The 14,130-nt window shown below is 38.6% G+C and overlaps 1 protein-coding gene across 2 annotated transcripts in view; it reads right to left on the bottom strand.

Moving 5' to 3' along the window:
* The window catches only part of HADHB (hydroxyacyl-CoA dehydrogenase trifunctional multienzyme complex subunit beta), a 33,563-nt gene that overhangs the window by 16,240 nt on the left and 3,193 nt on the right, over positions 1 to 14,130 (bottom strand). Inside the window, exons 2-5 of one of the 2 annotated variants that reach the window (XM_080813571.1) lie at positions 10,634 to 10,708; positions 10,480 to 10,524; positions 6,432 to 6,531; positions 2,936 to 2,980 (exon numbers count right to left, since the gene is read on the bottom strand). In XM_080813571.1, coding sequence (XP_080669697.1) covers positions 2,936 to 2,980; positions 6,432 to 6,531; positions 10,480 to 10,524; positions 10,634 to 10,700 — 257 coding nt within the window. In that variant the 5' untranslated portion in view covers positions 10,701 to 10,708. Of the gene's footprint in view, positions 1 to 2,935; positions 2,981 to 6,431; positions 6,532 to 10,474; positions 10,525 to 10,633; positions 10,709 to 14,130 lie in introns of both variants that reach the window. The other variant, XM_080813572.1, reaches the window with a different exon arrangement.

Consider the following 14,130-nt stretch of genomic DNA (forward strand, 5'->3'; position numbering starts at 1 on the left):
GAGAGAGCGAGCGAGCACAGGCAGAGAGTGGTAGGCAGAGGCAGACGGAGAAGCAGGCTCCCCGCCGAGCAAGGAGCCCGATGTGGGACTTGATCCCAGGACGCTGGGATCATGACCTGAGCCGAAGGCAGAGGCCTTAACCCACTGAGCCACCCAGGCGTCCCGACTGGCTGCTCTTTATAGAAAAATACCAGCTGGGGTGCCGGGGTGGCTCCGTTGAACGTCTACCTTTGGCTCAGATCATGATCCCAGGGTTCTGGGATCAAGACCCATATTGGGTTCCCTGCTCAGTGGGGAGTCTGCTTCCGCCTCTCCCTCTCCTTCCTCCTTGCTCGCTCACTCTCTCTCTCTCTCAAGTAAATAAATAAAATCTTGAAAAAAAAATACTAGCCAATAATGTAGGAGGAGTAACAGAATTATAAAAATCACAAATTTATAACCTCTAATGTAATAACTGACCTAGGCAAAAACATCAATGAATGCTAAAACCACTTGGTGAAAGATTGTTGGGGAACATGGTGCTACCATATCACTTTACAGATTACTTACTAATTGCAAAAGAAAAGAGTGTACCTTTATAACCAAAAAGCCCTGGCAGTGTGACCACCACAACTGAGTGGTTAGATTTAGCATCATGTACCACGTGCCTCCTGACATGACAGAATACCACAGGCTTTACCTATAAAGCATTCTTACCAAAAAATGTTTGACTTGAATCTAACCAAGCCTCTAGAACTAATTTCCAGTTTACAGGAAATTCAAAAGAGAAGTTAAATATCATCAAGAAGAAACATCCAGAATATGGGATATTCTATGGGACAGATGGCCTAGGGTTTTCAAAAAGTCATTATCATGTGGGGCAGGAAAGAGTTGGCGGGAGAAAGAAAAGGTTCTAAATCGAAGAGACTAAAGAGTCATATCCATTTGTAATGTGAACCTCGACTGGGTCCTGATTTGAAGAAAAAAGAAAACAACTACTAAGAAAAGATATTCTTGGAACAATTATGGGGGATCTGACTATGAACTGAACATTACAAGTAATGGAATCATCATTATTGTCTTAGCCACAATAACGACATCCCGGATAGCAGAGAGAAGATCCTTATTCTTAGGAAGTAAACCCTGAAGTATTTGGGGCTGAAGATGTCTGCTTCAAGATGTCTGCAACTTACTGCCAAAAGCTTCAAACCACATAGATACAACAAACATGGCAAAATGGTTAACAATGATTAAATCTGGGTAAGAGGTATTTAGGTTTTTTTCACTGTATTGTTCTTCCAATTTTATCTTACATTTGACAGTTTTTAAAACAAAAAGTTGTGGGAAAACTTGCAAAGCACCAGTCTGGGATCATAATCAGAAATGGCGCCAACATCGGAAATAGGAAAACAAGCTGGCTATTCGTTCTTTCTTTCATCTCTTCATTCGAGTAGGCTCCACACCCAACATGGGGCTTGAACTCACAATGCTGAGATCAAAAGTCGCATGTTCTACCAGCCAGGAACCCTCTTAATTTTTACTTTTGTTATGTTATACTTGAAGTGTCTAAGAAAAGAGGTCAAATTCAGAGATTTGGGAGTGTTTCACATAAAAAAAATAAATACTTAGATGAGATTTTTCTTTTAAGGAAAAGCATGTGTACAAAGAAATGCTATGCTTTAAGAATAAAAATTTGCCAAATACTGTTAAGATAGAGAAAGAGGAAGAGATTCAGTTTTTTTAAAAGTAGAGAAGAGTCATTCAGCAAAGGGAAGGAAAATCCTAAAGGCATAATATTAAGAAATCAAAGGAAGACAGGATCAGGTACAGCTGAGAGGTCAATGCTACAGAATACAAAAGGACCCAAGCCAGGAGAAAGACTCATGCACTTAGTGCCCACAAAGCCATGATGAAGAGAAGCTTCCAAAGTACGGTTACTGAAGAACAGCAGGAATGGAAATAATCATTACGAGATTAAGGAGATGGACAGTAAGAAAAGAGAAGCAATTGCTGCTTTCATTCATTCTTAAAGTCTGGCAGGAAGAGAAGAAAAAGAACTAGACGGGCAGAAACGTCAACTGAAAGGTTTTTTTTCAGACTAGAAAAGACCTGTGGCTGGTTGAAGAGACTGAGGCAAAGCATCAATAAAAAATGAGATAATGGGTGCCTGGGTGGCTCAGTGGGTTGGGCCTCTACCTTCAGCTCAGGTCATGATTTCAGGGTCCTGGGATCGAGTCCCGCATCGGGCTCTCTGCTTCGCGAGGAGCCTGTTTCCTCCTCTCTCTCTACCTGCCTCTCTGCCTACTTGTGATCTCTCTCTGTCAAATAAATAAATAAAAATCTTTAAAAAAAAATGAGATAATGCTCTACATGCTATTCCCACCACACAAACAGCCACATATTGTAGGAGTCTCCTCAAAGTCCGCATCCATCTCTAATCTCAGGTAACCACACCTAATTTTATATTCTTACTTGCTTTACACATGAATCTTTAGGTCTCATTCTAGGCTTCTTTCTAGATAAATATTAGCTGTCTAAAATAATCACCACATATATATATATATATATATATATATATATGTATATATATACAGAGAGAGAGAGATAGAGATATATATATCAGAGTAAATATATATATATATAGCATTTACTCTGATCAGTTTATACTGGCTAGCTAGCTACAGCACTCCTTAAAGAACACTCTCATGCCAAGAGATTATTTGCCAAGACCGCAATATAAATATTTCTGACACCTCCCAGTTGCTTGAATTTGTACTGTACCTGTGGCCAGAAGAAAGCACAAATAAATCTTAAAAGGCTAGTATTTATTTCTCACCACATAAAAGTTAGAATATCCTAGATACAGAAATTCTATTAAACACGTTGTTTTACATGTAAAAACTACAGAAAGTGCTTTTAACGAAGTAAGAACTAAAATAAAACTGCATTTACTTACGAAAGTGCTGCTCTAGCCAAATCATGTGGCATCAGGTCCTTATACCTGGGGAAAGAAAACAAACAAACTAAAAGCCTAGAACTTTAATAAAAAACACATTCGTTCTATTTGAAATCCATAGAGATAACAACTAACATGAGCTGCTGTAAATGCCTTCATTTTGCTATCTAAGGCAGTCCATCATCTCAAATGAAGCAACAGTGTGACTACTATTCGTCCTGTGGCAAGCCTTACCCCCTACTGAGCTGGCTAAGAATGTTAACAAAGATGTGGCCCAGTATCTTACTGTTCAGCACGACATATGCTATATGCTCTTTAAAACTAAGGTCCAGGAGTGCCTGGGTGGCTTAGTCCGGTGAGTTGAGCGTCTGCCTTCAGCTCAGGTCATGATCTCAGGGTCCTGGGATCAAGCCCCACATTGGGCTCCCTGCTCAGCAGAGTCTGCTTCTCCCTCTCTGACCCTCCTCCCCACTTGTTTGTTCTCTCTCTCTCTAAAAATAAAATAAAAAATAAAACTAAATTCCACCTTTTAAATTCTCTTTACTTTCATTTTTAAAATGTTTTAAAATATATTATTTATATTTTAAAATATAAATATATAAAATATATTTTTATATATATAAAATATATATAAATATATAAAACAAATATATATGTTATAATATATAATATATATAAATATATATTTATAAATATATAAAGATATAAATATTTATATAAAATATATATAAAATTATAAAATTTTATAAAAAATATATATTTATATATATTTTATATAATATATATTTATATATATTTATAAATATATATTTATATAATATATATTTTATATAAATATGTATTTATATATTTATGTTATATAAATATAAATATTTATAAATATATATTTATATTATATATAATTTATAATATATTTATACATAAATATATATAAATATATAAAATATATTATATATTATTAATTATATATTATATTTATATATTATATGTTATATATTAATATAATATATTATATATAAATATATAAAGTGTATTTATATTTTTAAATATATTATTTATTTTGTAATGCCCAAAGGGACTTTGGCATTTGTATTAGGACTTTTAAAGAAACTTCTTTAAGTAATTTTGAGATTTACGACAGAACTGGAAAGCTAGAACGGAGCTCCTGAATACCCTCTTTGTGGCTTCCCCTAATGCTAATATCTTATGGCACCATGATGCACTAGTCAACACTAAGAAATTACACTGGCACAACACTACTCACTAGGCTGCTAACTTTATCTGGGTCTCACCAATTTTTCTACTAATTCCTCCTTACTTGTCTGTTCCATGACCAAATCCATGCATTTAGTGGTCATGCCTCTGTTTCCTCCAATCTGTGACAGTTTCTCAGCCTTTCTGTGTCTTTTGTGACCTTGACAATTGAAGACTAGGGTCAATGGGTCTGGGGGAAAATACCACAGAGGTAAAGTGCCCTTCTCATTGCTTCGTATCAGAATATACATGATAGCAACATGACTTATTCCTAGTGATGACAGTCTCTGCCAGTTTTCTCCACTATCTTTCCCCTTCTGTACTCAACTTGAGTAGAGGACTCACTAGTCCTGCTCTCACTCAAGGGGAGGAGAATGTAGCTCCATTTCAGAGTAGAAGGAATAACGAAGGATTTGTGGACATATATTAAAAGCATCAAAGTTATTAATGAATATTTGGGGGAAGAGAGTTTGAGGCTATGCAAAATATCCTGTTCCTCAACATCTCTCACCCGCTAATTTTAGCATTCATTCGCAGATCTTGCTTGCAGCAATTACTACTGTTGTGTTCTAATGGTGATTTATTTATTTTCCTTGTTCCTGCTACATTTGTTAGCTGCAATTCTTTGGTAAATACGATGTGTCCTTTCTCCCTCATGTATGGATTTATTCAATCACTTATTTATATCAGATTGGACTCTTACAAATATTTATTCTTTGGGTTATGATGTAACACTCTGTCACCACCACTTACAGCATCACTTCTATAAAAAAATACTCTCCAGATTCTAAAATATGTTTATTTATTTATAAGATTTTACTTATTTATTTGATAGAGAGACAGCAAGAGAGGGAACACAAGCAGGGGCAGTGGGAGAGGGAGAAGCAGGCTTCCCACTGAGCAGGGAGCCCAATGTGGGGCTCAATCCCAGGACCCTGGGATCGTGACCTGAGCCAAAGGCAGACGCTTAACAATTAAGCCACCCGCATGCCCCTAAACCATATGTTTAAAAAAGAACGTTTACTGTGTGTGTGTCTGTGTGTAGATGTATACGCATGCATCTTCCACAAACAATGTGCATTACACACACTACTCTATACCGTGCTCTTTACCCTTAACATATCTTCAAGATCTTTCTGTCAGTACATAATGATAGGCCTCACTATTTTTAGCAGATGCCTAACATTCCCCAGTGCATTTTTAAGGTAGTGACTGCTTATTCAAAATGTGAACATCAAAACAACCTAAGCGGAATAGAACTATTGCTTCATTTAGTTTGAATCTAGTTACCAAAGTCCGTTATCAGCTTTTGGACAGACCGGGCCTCACTTGCGGTCAAAAAAGGAGAGGAAAAGTCTAAGGAGAATAGCAGTTTGGTTCCGGGAAATTTTTGTACGCATCTAGGATCACCCTGGTTCCATTTACTTGGGGGGTTGTGCTATGCTGGGATTTGGGCCAGCCTATCAACCGCAATTCTGATCATTTCCAGGAGGCCAAAGCAATGAATTAAAGGCCCTTGTAAATACCTGTAGGCCCATAGCCTTAGTATTCAAACTTCTGAAGAAGCACAGAAACAATGGAAGTATCTCCAGACAAAGAAAGCATATGTCTGTTGGAACCAAGGTATCTGGACCCACACTAGGTTTTCAAAATAGGGTTGGTTCAATCTAAAACTACACTAGGCTTGTTCATGAGAAAGGATGAAAAACAAATTTTTCCATATTATTTTACCACTAGCTTAACTTATTCTGTATTAATTTCATAAAAATGCTACCCATACATTAGTCCACTAACAATAGTATTACCTACTGGGTTACATTTACAAAGACCACTCTTTTTTAAGAGAGAGAGAGAGAAAGAGAGCGAGTGAGCACACACCAGTGGGGAGGAAGATCAGAGAGAGAGGGAGAAGCAGACTCTCCACTGAGCAGAGAGCCTGATGAGGGGCTCGATCCCAGGGCTCTGGGATCATGACCTGAGCCACCCAAGTACCCCGATAAAAACCACATCTGAAAGTATCTTAAAAGAAGTAAATAAAATATGTGGGGTGATGGATGTGTAAATTAATCCGATTGTAGTAATTACTTCACAATGTATATGTACATTAAATCATCAGTTATAAAAATTAAAAAATCATGTTGTACAATTTAAATATATACAATTCTCATTTGCCAATCATACCCGAATAAAGCTGGGGGAAAAAAAAGAGAGAAAAAGAAGAGCACAATCATTTCATACTTACGAAGTACCAGACTGCAAGAACGGAATGCGAACACCGTCCACCACCACAACATTCCTTATGTTGGGTTTTGCTAAGGTTTTCTTTGATTTGGTCTGGGCGGCTTTAAGATAAAGTTCAAAGAACTGTTAATACAACTACATGAAGTCAGATGACTTTTTACATTTTTAAAGACAGACATTCTAAGCAGAATTACCTCATTCAACACCAAGTTGCATTTGCCATTTACCAAATCACTTCAATTAAAAAAACGAACAAAACAAAACAAAAACCACCAAGAAACAGACTAGCATTTACAAGTTTCCAAACGACATTTAAGGTAAATACAGAGATTATACCTAATGAAGAGGGTGTTCGTGCCATTAAGAAAACTGTTTCTTTCTATCAAATGTTTGGTAATCTATCACACTGAAAACAACCAATGCGACACCTGTCTGTCATTCATGTTAGAAGTCAAAGGGGACATGGCTGGCTCAGTCAGTAGAGCATGCGAATCTTGGACTCTGGGTTGTAAGTTCAAGCCCCGTGCTGGGTGTGGAGATTACTTAAAAAAATAAAAATCTGGGGTGCCTGGGTGGCTAAATTGGTTAAGCATCTGCCTTCGGCTCAGGTCATGATCTCGGGGCCCTGGGATGGAGCCCCACATGGGTCTCTGCTCAACGGAGAGTCTGCCTCTCCCTCTCCCTCCGCTGGTCCTCCTGCTTGTGTGCTCTCTCTCTCTCTCTCTCAAGTGTGCGCACACTCTGTCAAATAGATAAACTCTTTAAAAAATAAAAATAAATTAAAATCTTAAAAAAAAAAACCCATGTCATCTTCTATAAGTGATATGCTATGCCAGACAGGCTCTCTCTCTTAGGAATCTACACAAAAAAGCATAAAGAAAAACACTAATTAGTTGAGGTGGAAAGGATGCCATGAAGAAAAACCAGGGTACCAGCAAACTGAGGTCACTTGTAAGCCAGTTATGCAGCAGCAAAAAGCTTGACTGAGCAGAGAAGCCAGCAGGAAGGGTAAAGGATATAAAGAGAGAAGCAGCAAAGCCAGGAAAGTGACATACTATCTGGCCATGAGAAAAACAAAGGAGCCAGCCCCTAGAGCTGCTTGGTTCCTAACACTCCCCAGCTGTAGTACACTCCGGCCCTCTCATCCTTCACTTGAGTGTGTCCATTAGTCACAATTAAAGACACTTGGCTTTGTGACCGCCCTACATTCAGAGGACAGAGAGAAGATGTGGGACAAAAGGTAAACTCGAGAGGCAGCAGGAGAGTCAGAAGAGAACAGTGCATCACAGCAAAAGCAGGAGAGTATCAAGGAGCACAAGATGGTCAAGTGTTTCAATCCTTAAGGAGAACGAGGACTGCAAAGAAGCCACTGAATCAAAAGATCCGCAGATTACTCGTGACTGACCTTGGAGAGAATGAAGCAGTAAGGGAAAGTCAGATGACATGCCATCATGTCATTCCACTGAGCTCATGTCCCTTTTATACACTTAGAGATAAAATTCAAATTCCTGACTCTTCCAATGAATTCCCTGCTTTACTAGTTCCACCTTAACCATCCCAAAGAATTTCCCCTTTCTCAACATGTAATAAGATGAGCGAGTCCCCAAGCCCTCACACTGCTCATTTGCTCATTTCAGCGTCCTTGCCTTTATTCATGCACCCTCCCATCTGAGTGGCCTCTTCTGTCCATCTAATTCCTACTTAACCTGCAAGGCCTAGTGCACATTCCACCTCCTAGTAAAGCCTTCCCTGATTAACTACGGTTACCTGTGGTTCTAGCCTCTGAACTTCTGTGGCAACCTCTGGGGTAAAAATTAGCTATTCTAAACAATATAGCATATTATAAAGCAATTAAACTAATACTACAAGCCAAATTTAAAAATAATATTCATTATTCATTATGTATTGAACCGCCACCCAAAGGACTCTCATTCTGTTTCTCGTGCACAATGGTTCCTACCCACATCAGAATTTTCTCAAAGGTTCCTTTTTATGTATCCCACAGTATATGGGCACAATAACAATGTAATATAAGAATCTGAGTTGGGAGTTAAACTATCTGGGTACGAGTCCCTGCCCTGCCAAAACTTTATTATTTGCTGGACTAGATGAACCCCTCCCAACTCCCAAAACCTAGGATTCTATGGCTGGTATACATTCCGTGTTTTATACATATAATGAAGTCAAAGCAGATAAAATATGTGTCATGTATTATTCCAGTGGTGTGTGTATATATATATGTGTGTTTATAGACATAGGTACAAAACAAATAGAGATATAACCACTGAATCAGTCAAAATTTCCATCAGACATTTAAGTCCCATCTAAAGACTGAAAACATCAATAAATTCTGTATCCTTCTATTCTAAACCCTTCACCCTAAGAGTCCTGTCAAGCAGGGACATTCACATGAGCTTCAAGAGGAATATGTTACAAAATTACTACAACCTAAAACCTGTCCAGCATAAGCCTGCTCCCTCCCCACAAATCAGGTGGTCACATTCCTTTGTCTTATCATGTGCTTTCTTGTACATGATCTTCAGCAGTGCTAACACAAATCACTGTTAGACAATAGGGATATAAAAAGGCTCCAGTCTCACAAGGGTTTGCAATATAGCTGGAGACAGAAACACAAACACAGTTAAAGAATGGTATAAAGAAAAATGCTTGAAATGCCAGATAGATGCTTTCCTTCTGTTGGTATTCAGTTTGACCTTCTCCCAGTTGTCAAGAATCAGGTCCATGTGTGTGACTGCAAAGCAAAAGCATGTGGGCAAACATCTGAATTACGGAAAAGGTAATGAGACAAAAAGGAATTATTCTTCATGAAGCTAAGACGAATCCATCCTCTAGCTAGAATTTAAAAGCCAGAAGAAATATAATTGTTACATGACAAAATGAAACTTCGCTAGGTGGGATTAAGTAATAGACTTCTGACAATATACTATATGTAAAATACAAAAATATCATCTTACATTCATATTGGGTTTAGTTTTTAAAGTACTTTGAGATATCTTCATAACTTGAGGCCAACAAGCCTAAAATTATTTTTTTAGACAAATAAATTAAAGCACAGGGAAGTAAAGTGACCAATTCAAGACCACAGTGCCCAGAAAGAGACAGAATTGGAATAGAGCAGAGGTCTTCCAAATTCTGGTAAAGTGCTTTTCTATCCAACTACTATCCAAGTAGAAATACCATAATAAAACCAAAATCATAAGCCATAGGTCACTCAAGGACCCAGGCAAAGAGAATAATGGTATGAACATGTCAGAACGTTTTTAGCCCTGACCAGTGAAGATACATACCTATGATGGGTATAGATGCCTTCAAGATGCAGATCTACACTGGGTTTACCAAGGGTCTATATGACCATGTAAAATCAACACATTTCCCTACTTACTCATTTCATATTGACTAAATAACATCCTTTTATTTTTTCTAAAGATTTTGTTTATTTATTTGAGAGAGAGAGAGATCAAGCAAGCGAGCATAAGCAGGGGGTACGGCAGATGGAGAGGGAGAAGCAGACTCCCCACTGAACAGGAAGCCTGATGTGAGGCTCAATCCTAGGACCCCAGGATTGTGACCTGAGCCGAAGGCAGACACTTAATTGACTGAGCCATCCAGGCATTCCCAACAACATTCTTTTATTTACTAGTTCCCCAGTCACCCACATTTCAGGAATAGGTATATGCTCTTTCATTTGCTCATTAATAGAGAAGCCTATCACTAATTGCAAATTTAAAAATTTGACTTTGCCTTAAGAATGTCTGTATGGTAATCATCTCCAGGACCGACAGCTGAATAAATTGACCGGCAGGGTTCATGGTACTGCCATGACACCAGCAGCAGCCTCCTGTCAACTCTACACCATGCAACATCATTACTGGTTAGCCCTATACTGTTTTAATTTGAAGGCAATAGTGATGTTCTTGTTGCTCAGAGAAAAGGGAAAATTTGCAAATTAGTCTTGGTTTTTATTCAGAATTCACAGCTCTAGAATCTAACATTTAAACCAGAAATGTTTATTTTACAAATTACTGTACCTGGAGCAGCTCGTAGCTGGGAGGAACAGCTCAGAGGCCTCACAACTAGAAGATAAAATAAATGGTTTACATAAAGCAGTACGACCAATACCTGTGTAAGATGCTTATAAATCTAAATCTCATCTTAAAAAAAGAAAGAAGAAATTAAACTTACAAAATTGGAGGGCCCATTTTGATGTACTGGGAAGATTTTTAAATGTGTAAGTCAACATGGAAGTCATTCTGAAATCTGAAAAAAGAACAAAAATATATCCTGGATTATTTGAGCAATTTGTGGCTTCTAGTCTATGATCTCTGATAATCTTATCCGTGGTAACTATAAAGAGCTGTAAAATTTAATGTGTTACCAAGTAACTATCCTTCCTCTAGTAATATTCTTATAGCTACACTGACATGGCTTTCATAGTGTGCAAGCAAGAATTTTAAGCATTATTATTACACTCTTTGTAATAGATGAGAAAACTGAAGCATGCAGGGATTGACTGACTCACCCAAAGATCCACAGCTAACAAGAGGCACAGCTGGGATCTGAAGCCAGGCAGTCTAGCTCCAGAGTTTATGTCCTTCTCTAGGGCCAAAGGAGTAGAGAGGTTGCTGGACATGACCATGAAGCCACCAATGTCAATCTGCCGACTCTGAAGGCTGTACTGTGATTAGTGCCTTGTGCATGTTCATATGTGGGTGAACGTACACTAAAGTGTTCAGGGGTGGTATAGTGTCATGTTAGCGACTTACGTCCAAATGCTATAAGGAAAAAAAAATTGTGTATTGCACTTTCTACTTTTTTTTTTTAAGATTTTATTTATTCATTTAAGAGAGAGAGAGAGAGTGCGAGCTGGAGGGAGAGGGAATCTGAAGAAGACTCCACACTGAGCAAAGAGTACAATGGGGGACTCCATCTCACAATCCCAAGATCATGACCTGAGCTGAAACCAAGAGTTGGCTGCTTAACCAACTGAGCCACCCAGGATCCCCCCACTTGCTACTTTTTAATAAGCTTGCTATTGTTTCAAAATAATTTAAAAAACATTAAAACCCTACATATTAAAAAATATTTAAAATATATTAGAAGCTCCCCTAAATTCTTAAAAAATGAATTCCTACAAATCAGTACGAAAAAAAATGGGCAAAGGACATGAACACACTGTTCACAGAAATGGAAATAACGAATGGCTCTTGGATACATGAAAAGAAGTTCAATCTTACTCCTAAAAGAAATGCAAACTGAAACCACACAGAAAGATACAATATTTGACCTGTGACACTGGCAGACTGGAAGGTTTGACATACTCTGTGCTAAGAGTATGCACAAACACGCTGCTGAGAGGCCATGCTGGGGCAATCCCTACGGAGGGCAATGTGGCAGTTGACTGTCAAAACTATAACTGCAGGGGCGTCTGGGTGGCTCAATGGGTTAAGCCTCTGCCTTCGGCTCAGGTCATGATCTCAGGGTCCTGGGATTGAGCCCCACATCGGGCTCCCTGCTCAGCAGGGAGTCTGCTTCTCCCTCTGCCTACTTGTGATCTCTCTTTGTGTGTCCAATAAAATCTAAAAAAAAAAAAAAAAAAAATGTAACTGCATCCAACTTTTTTTCTTTTTTTGCATCCAACTTTTGATCCAGCAATCCACTTCTACTTCCAGGGCATTACTAACGCACATGGGACACTAAGCATGTCACCACTGTTCGTAATAGCAAAATATCAGAAGAACCAAAAATATAGAACTGGTTAAGTAAACCACACTACAACCACCCAAAGAATATATTATGCAGCTATGAAAGATAAGGGAATGGTTATGCACCAATAGGGAACCACTGTTAACCTTCATTAAGTGAAAAAAGCAAGGTGTAAAATAGTGTACAGCTACTACTGTTCATGTCAAAAAGAGGAAAAATAATATATGTATTTCCTTGTATCTTTATAAAATATCCCTGAAAGTAGAAACAAGATGTTAATAAGGAAGGAAACTGAGTAACTACAGGACAGGGTGTAAGGCAGACTTGTCATTGTCCATGTTTTGTAATTTCTCAATTTTGAAATACGTTTTAACCTAAAAAAAAAAAAGGGGGGGGTAAGAATAAGCTGGTGATATATGCCTATGAAGGTGGTGGCAGCCAGCCTCCAAGATGGTTCCCAATAATCTCCACCTTTTGGTATTCATACCCTTGTGCAGTTGCCCTCAACAGTGTACCACAGTTGGTCTGTGTAAACACAAGAATATGTTGGAAGTGATGATACATCACTTCTGAGATTAAGCTATAAGGAATAATGCAGCTTTGCTCTTGTTCTTTCTCTCCAATTACTCGCTCATTCTGGGGGAAGCCAGCTGGCACAACTCAAACAGTCCTATGAAGTGACTCACATGATGAGAGTTGCCACCTCCTGCCAACAGTCACCTGAACTTGGAAGTGGATCCTCAAGCACAGGCAAACTCTCAGATGATGACTGCCCTGACCAACATTCTGACTGCAACCTCATGAGAAATTAAGTCAGAACAACCTAGCTAAGTCATCCCCAGACTTTACGAAACAGTAAATTTTTATTGTTTTGATCTGCTAAATTTGGGGGTAATTTGTTACACAAATACAATAGATAATATAAAAGCCTTAAAAAGATAGATAATATAGGGGGGCCTGGGTGGCTCAGTTGGTTGAGTGTCTGCCTTTGGCTCAGGTCATGATCTCAGGGCAATGGGATCAAGCCCCACACTGGCTCTCTGCTCAGCAGGGAGTCTGCTTCTCCCTCTCCCCCAAATAAATAAGTGGAATCTTAAAAAAAAAAAAAAAAAGATAATATAAAAGGTTCGTTTAACTTCTCTTGGGTTTTTATAGACTAAAAGAGGATGCCTTAGAACTTAAAAAAAAAAAAATCACATTTTTCCAAATATGTGATTTGAAAAGAGATGAAGGAATCCAAACTCTAGGCTTATCACCCTAGGGATATTCAAAAGACTAGCCAGGGAGACACAAACAAGCCCATGAGATGAGAACCCCAATTTCCAGAAGCTACATATGACACCACACCAGTCTTGGATACAAATTCCCTTAAGTAAGGGCGCCTGAGTGGCACAGTCTGTTAAGCATCCGACTCTTCATTTCAGCTCCAGTCATGATCGTAGGGTCCTGAGACGGAGCCCAACAGGCTACGCTCAGAGTGGAGTCTGTTTGGGACTCTCTGTCTGTCCCTCCGCTGTCCCTCTCTCTCTCTAAAATAAATACATAAATAAATCTTTTTTAAAAATTGTCAAAAAAAATGTCAAATGGTGCAGCCACCGTGGAAACCAGTTTGGTGGCTGCTGAACACAGAATTACCACAGGACCCAGCAAATCCACTCCTAAGTTTGTAACCAAACTAATTAAAGACAGGTGTTCAAACAAAAAATGTGTACAGGAATGGCCAAGGCAGCTCTGCCCACAATAGCCAAAAAGTAGAAACAACCCAATGTCTGTCAACTGAAGAATGGATGAACAAAATGTGGCATGTCTATACGCTGGAATATTATTTTTTTTAAAGATTTTACTTATTTATTTGACAGACAGAGATCACAAGTAGGCAGGCAGGCAGATAGAGAGGGGGAAGCAGGCTCCCCACTGAACAGAAAGCCGGATACGGGGCTCGATTCCAGGACCCTGAGATCACGACCTGAGCCGAA

This window comes from Martes martes (genome assembly GCF_963455335.1).
Source record: "Martes martes genome assembly, chromosome: 9".
In the NCBI taxonomy this organism is placed as follows: Eukaryota; Metazoa; Chordata; class Mammalia; order Carnivora; family Mustelidae; genus Martes; species Martes martes.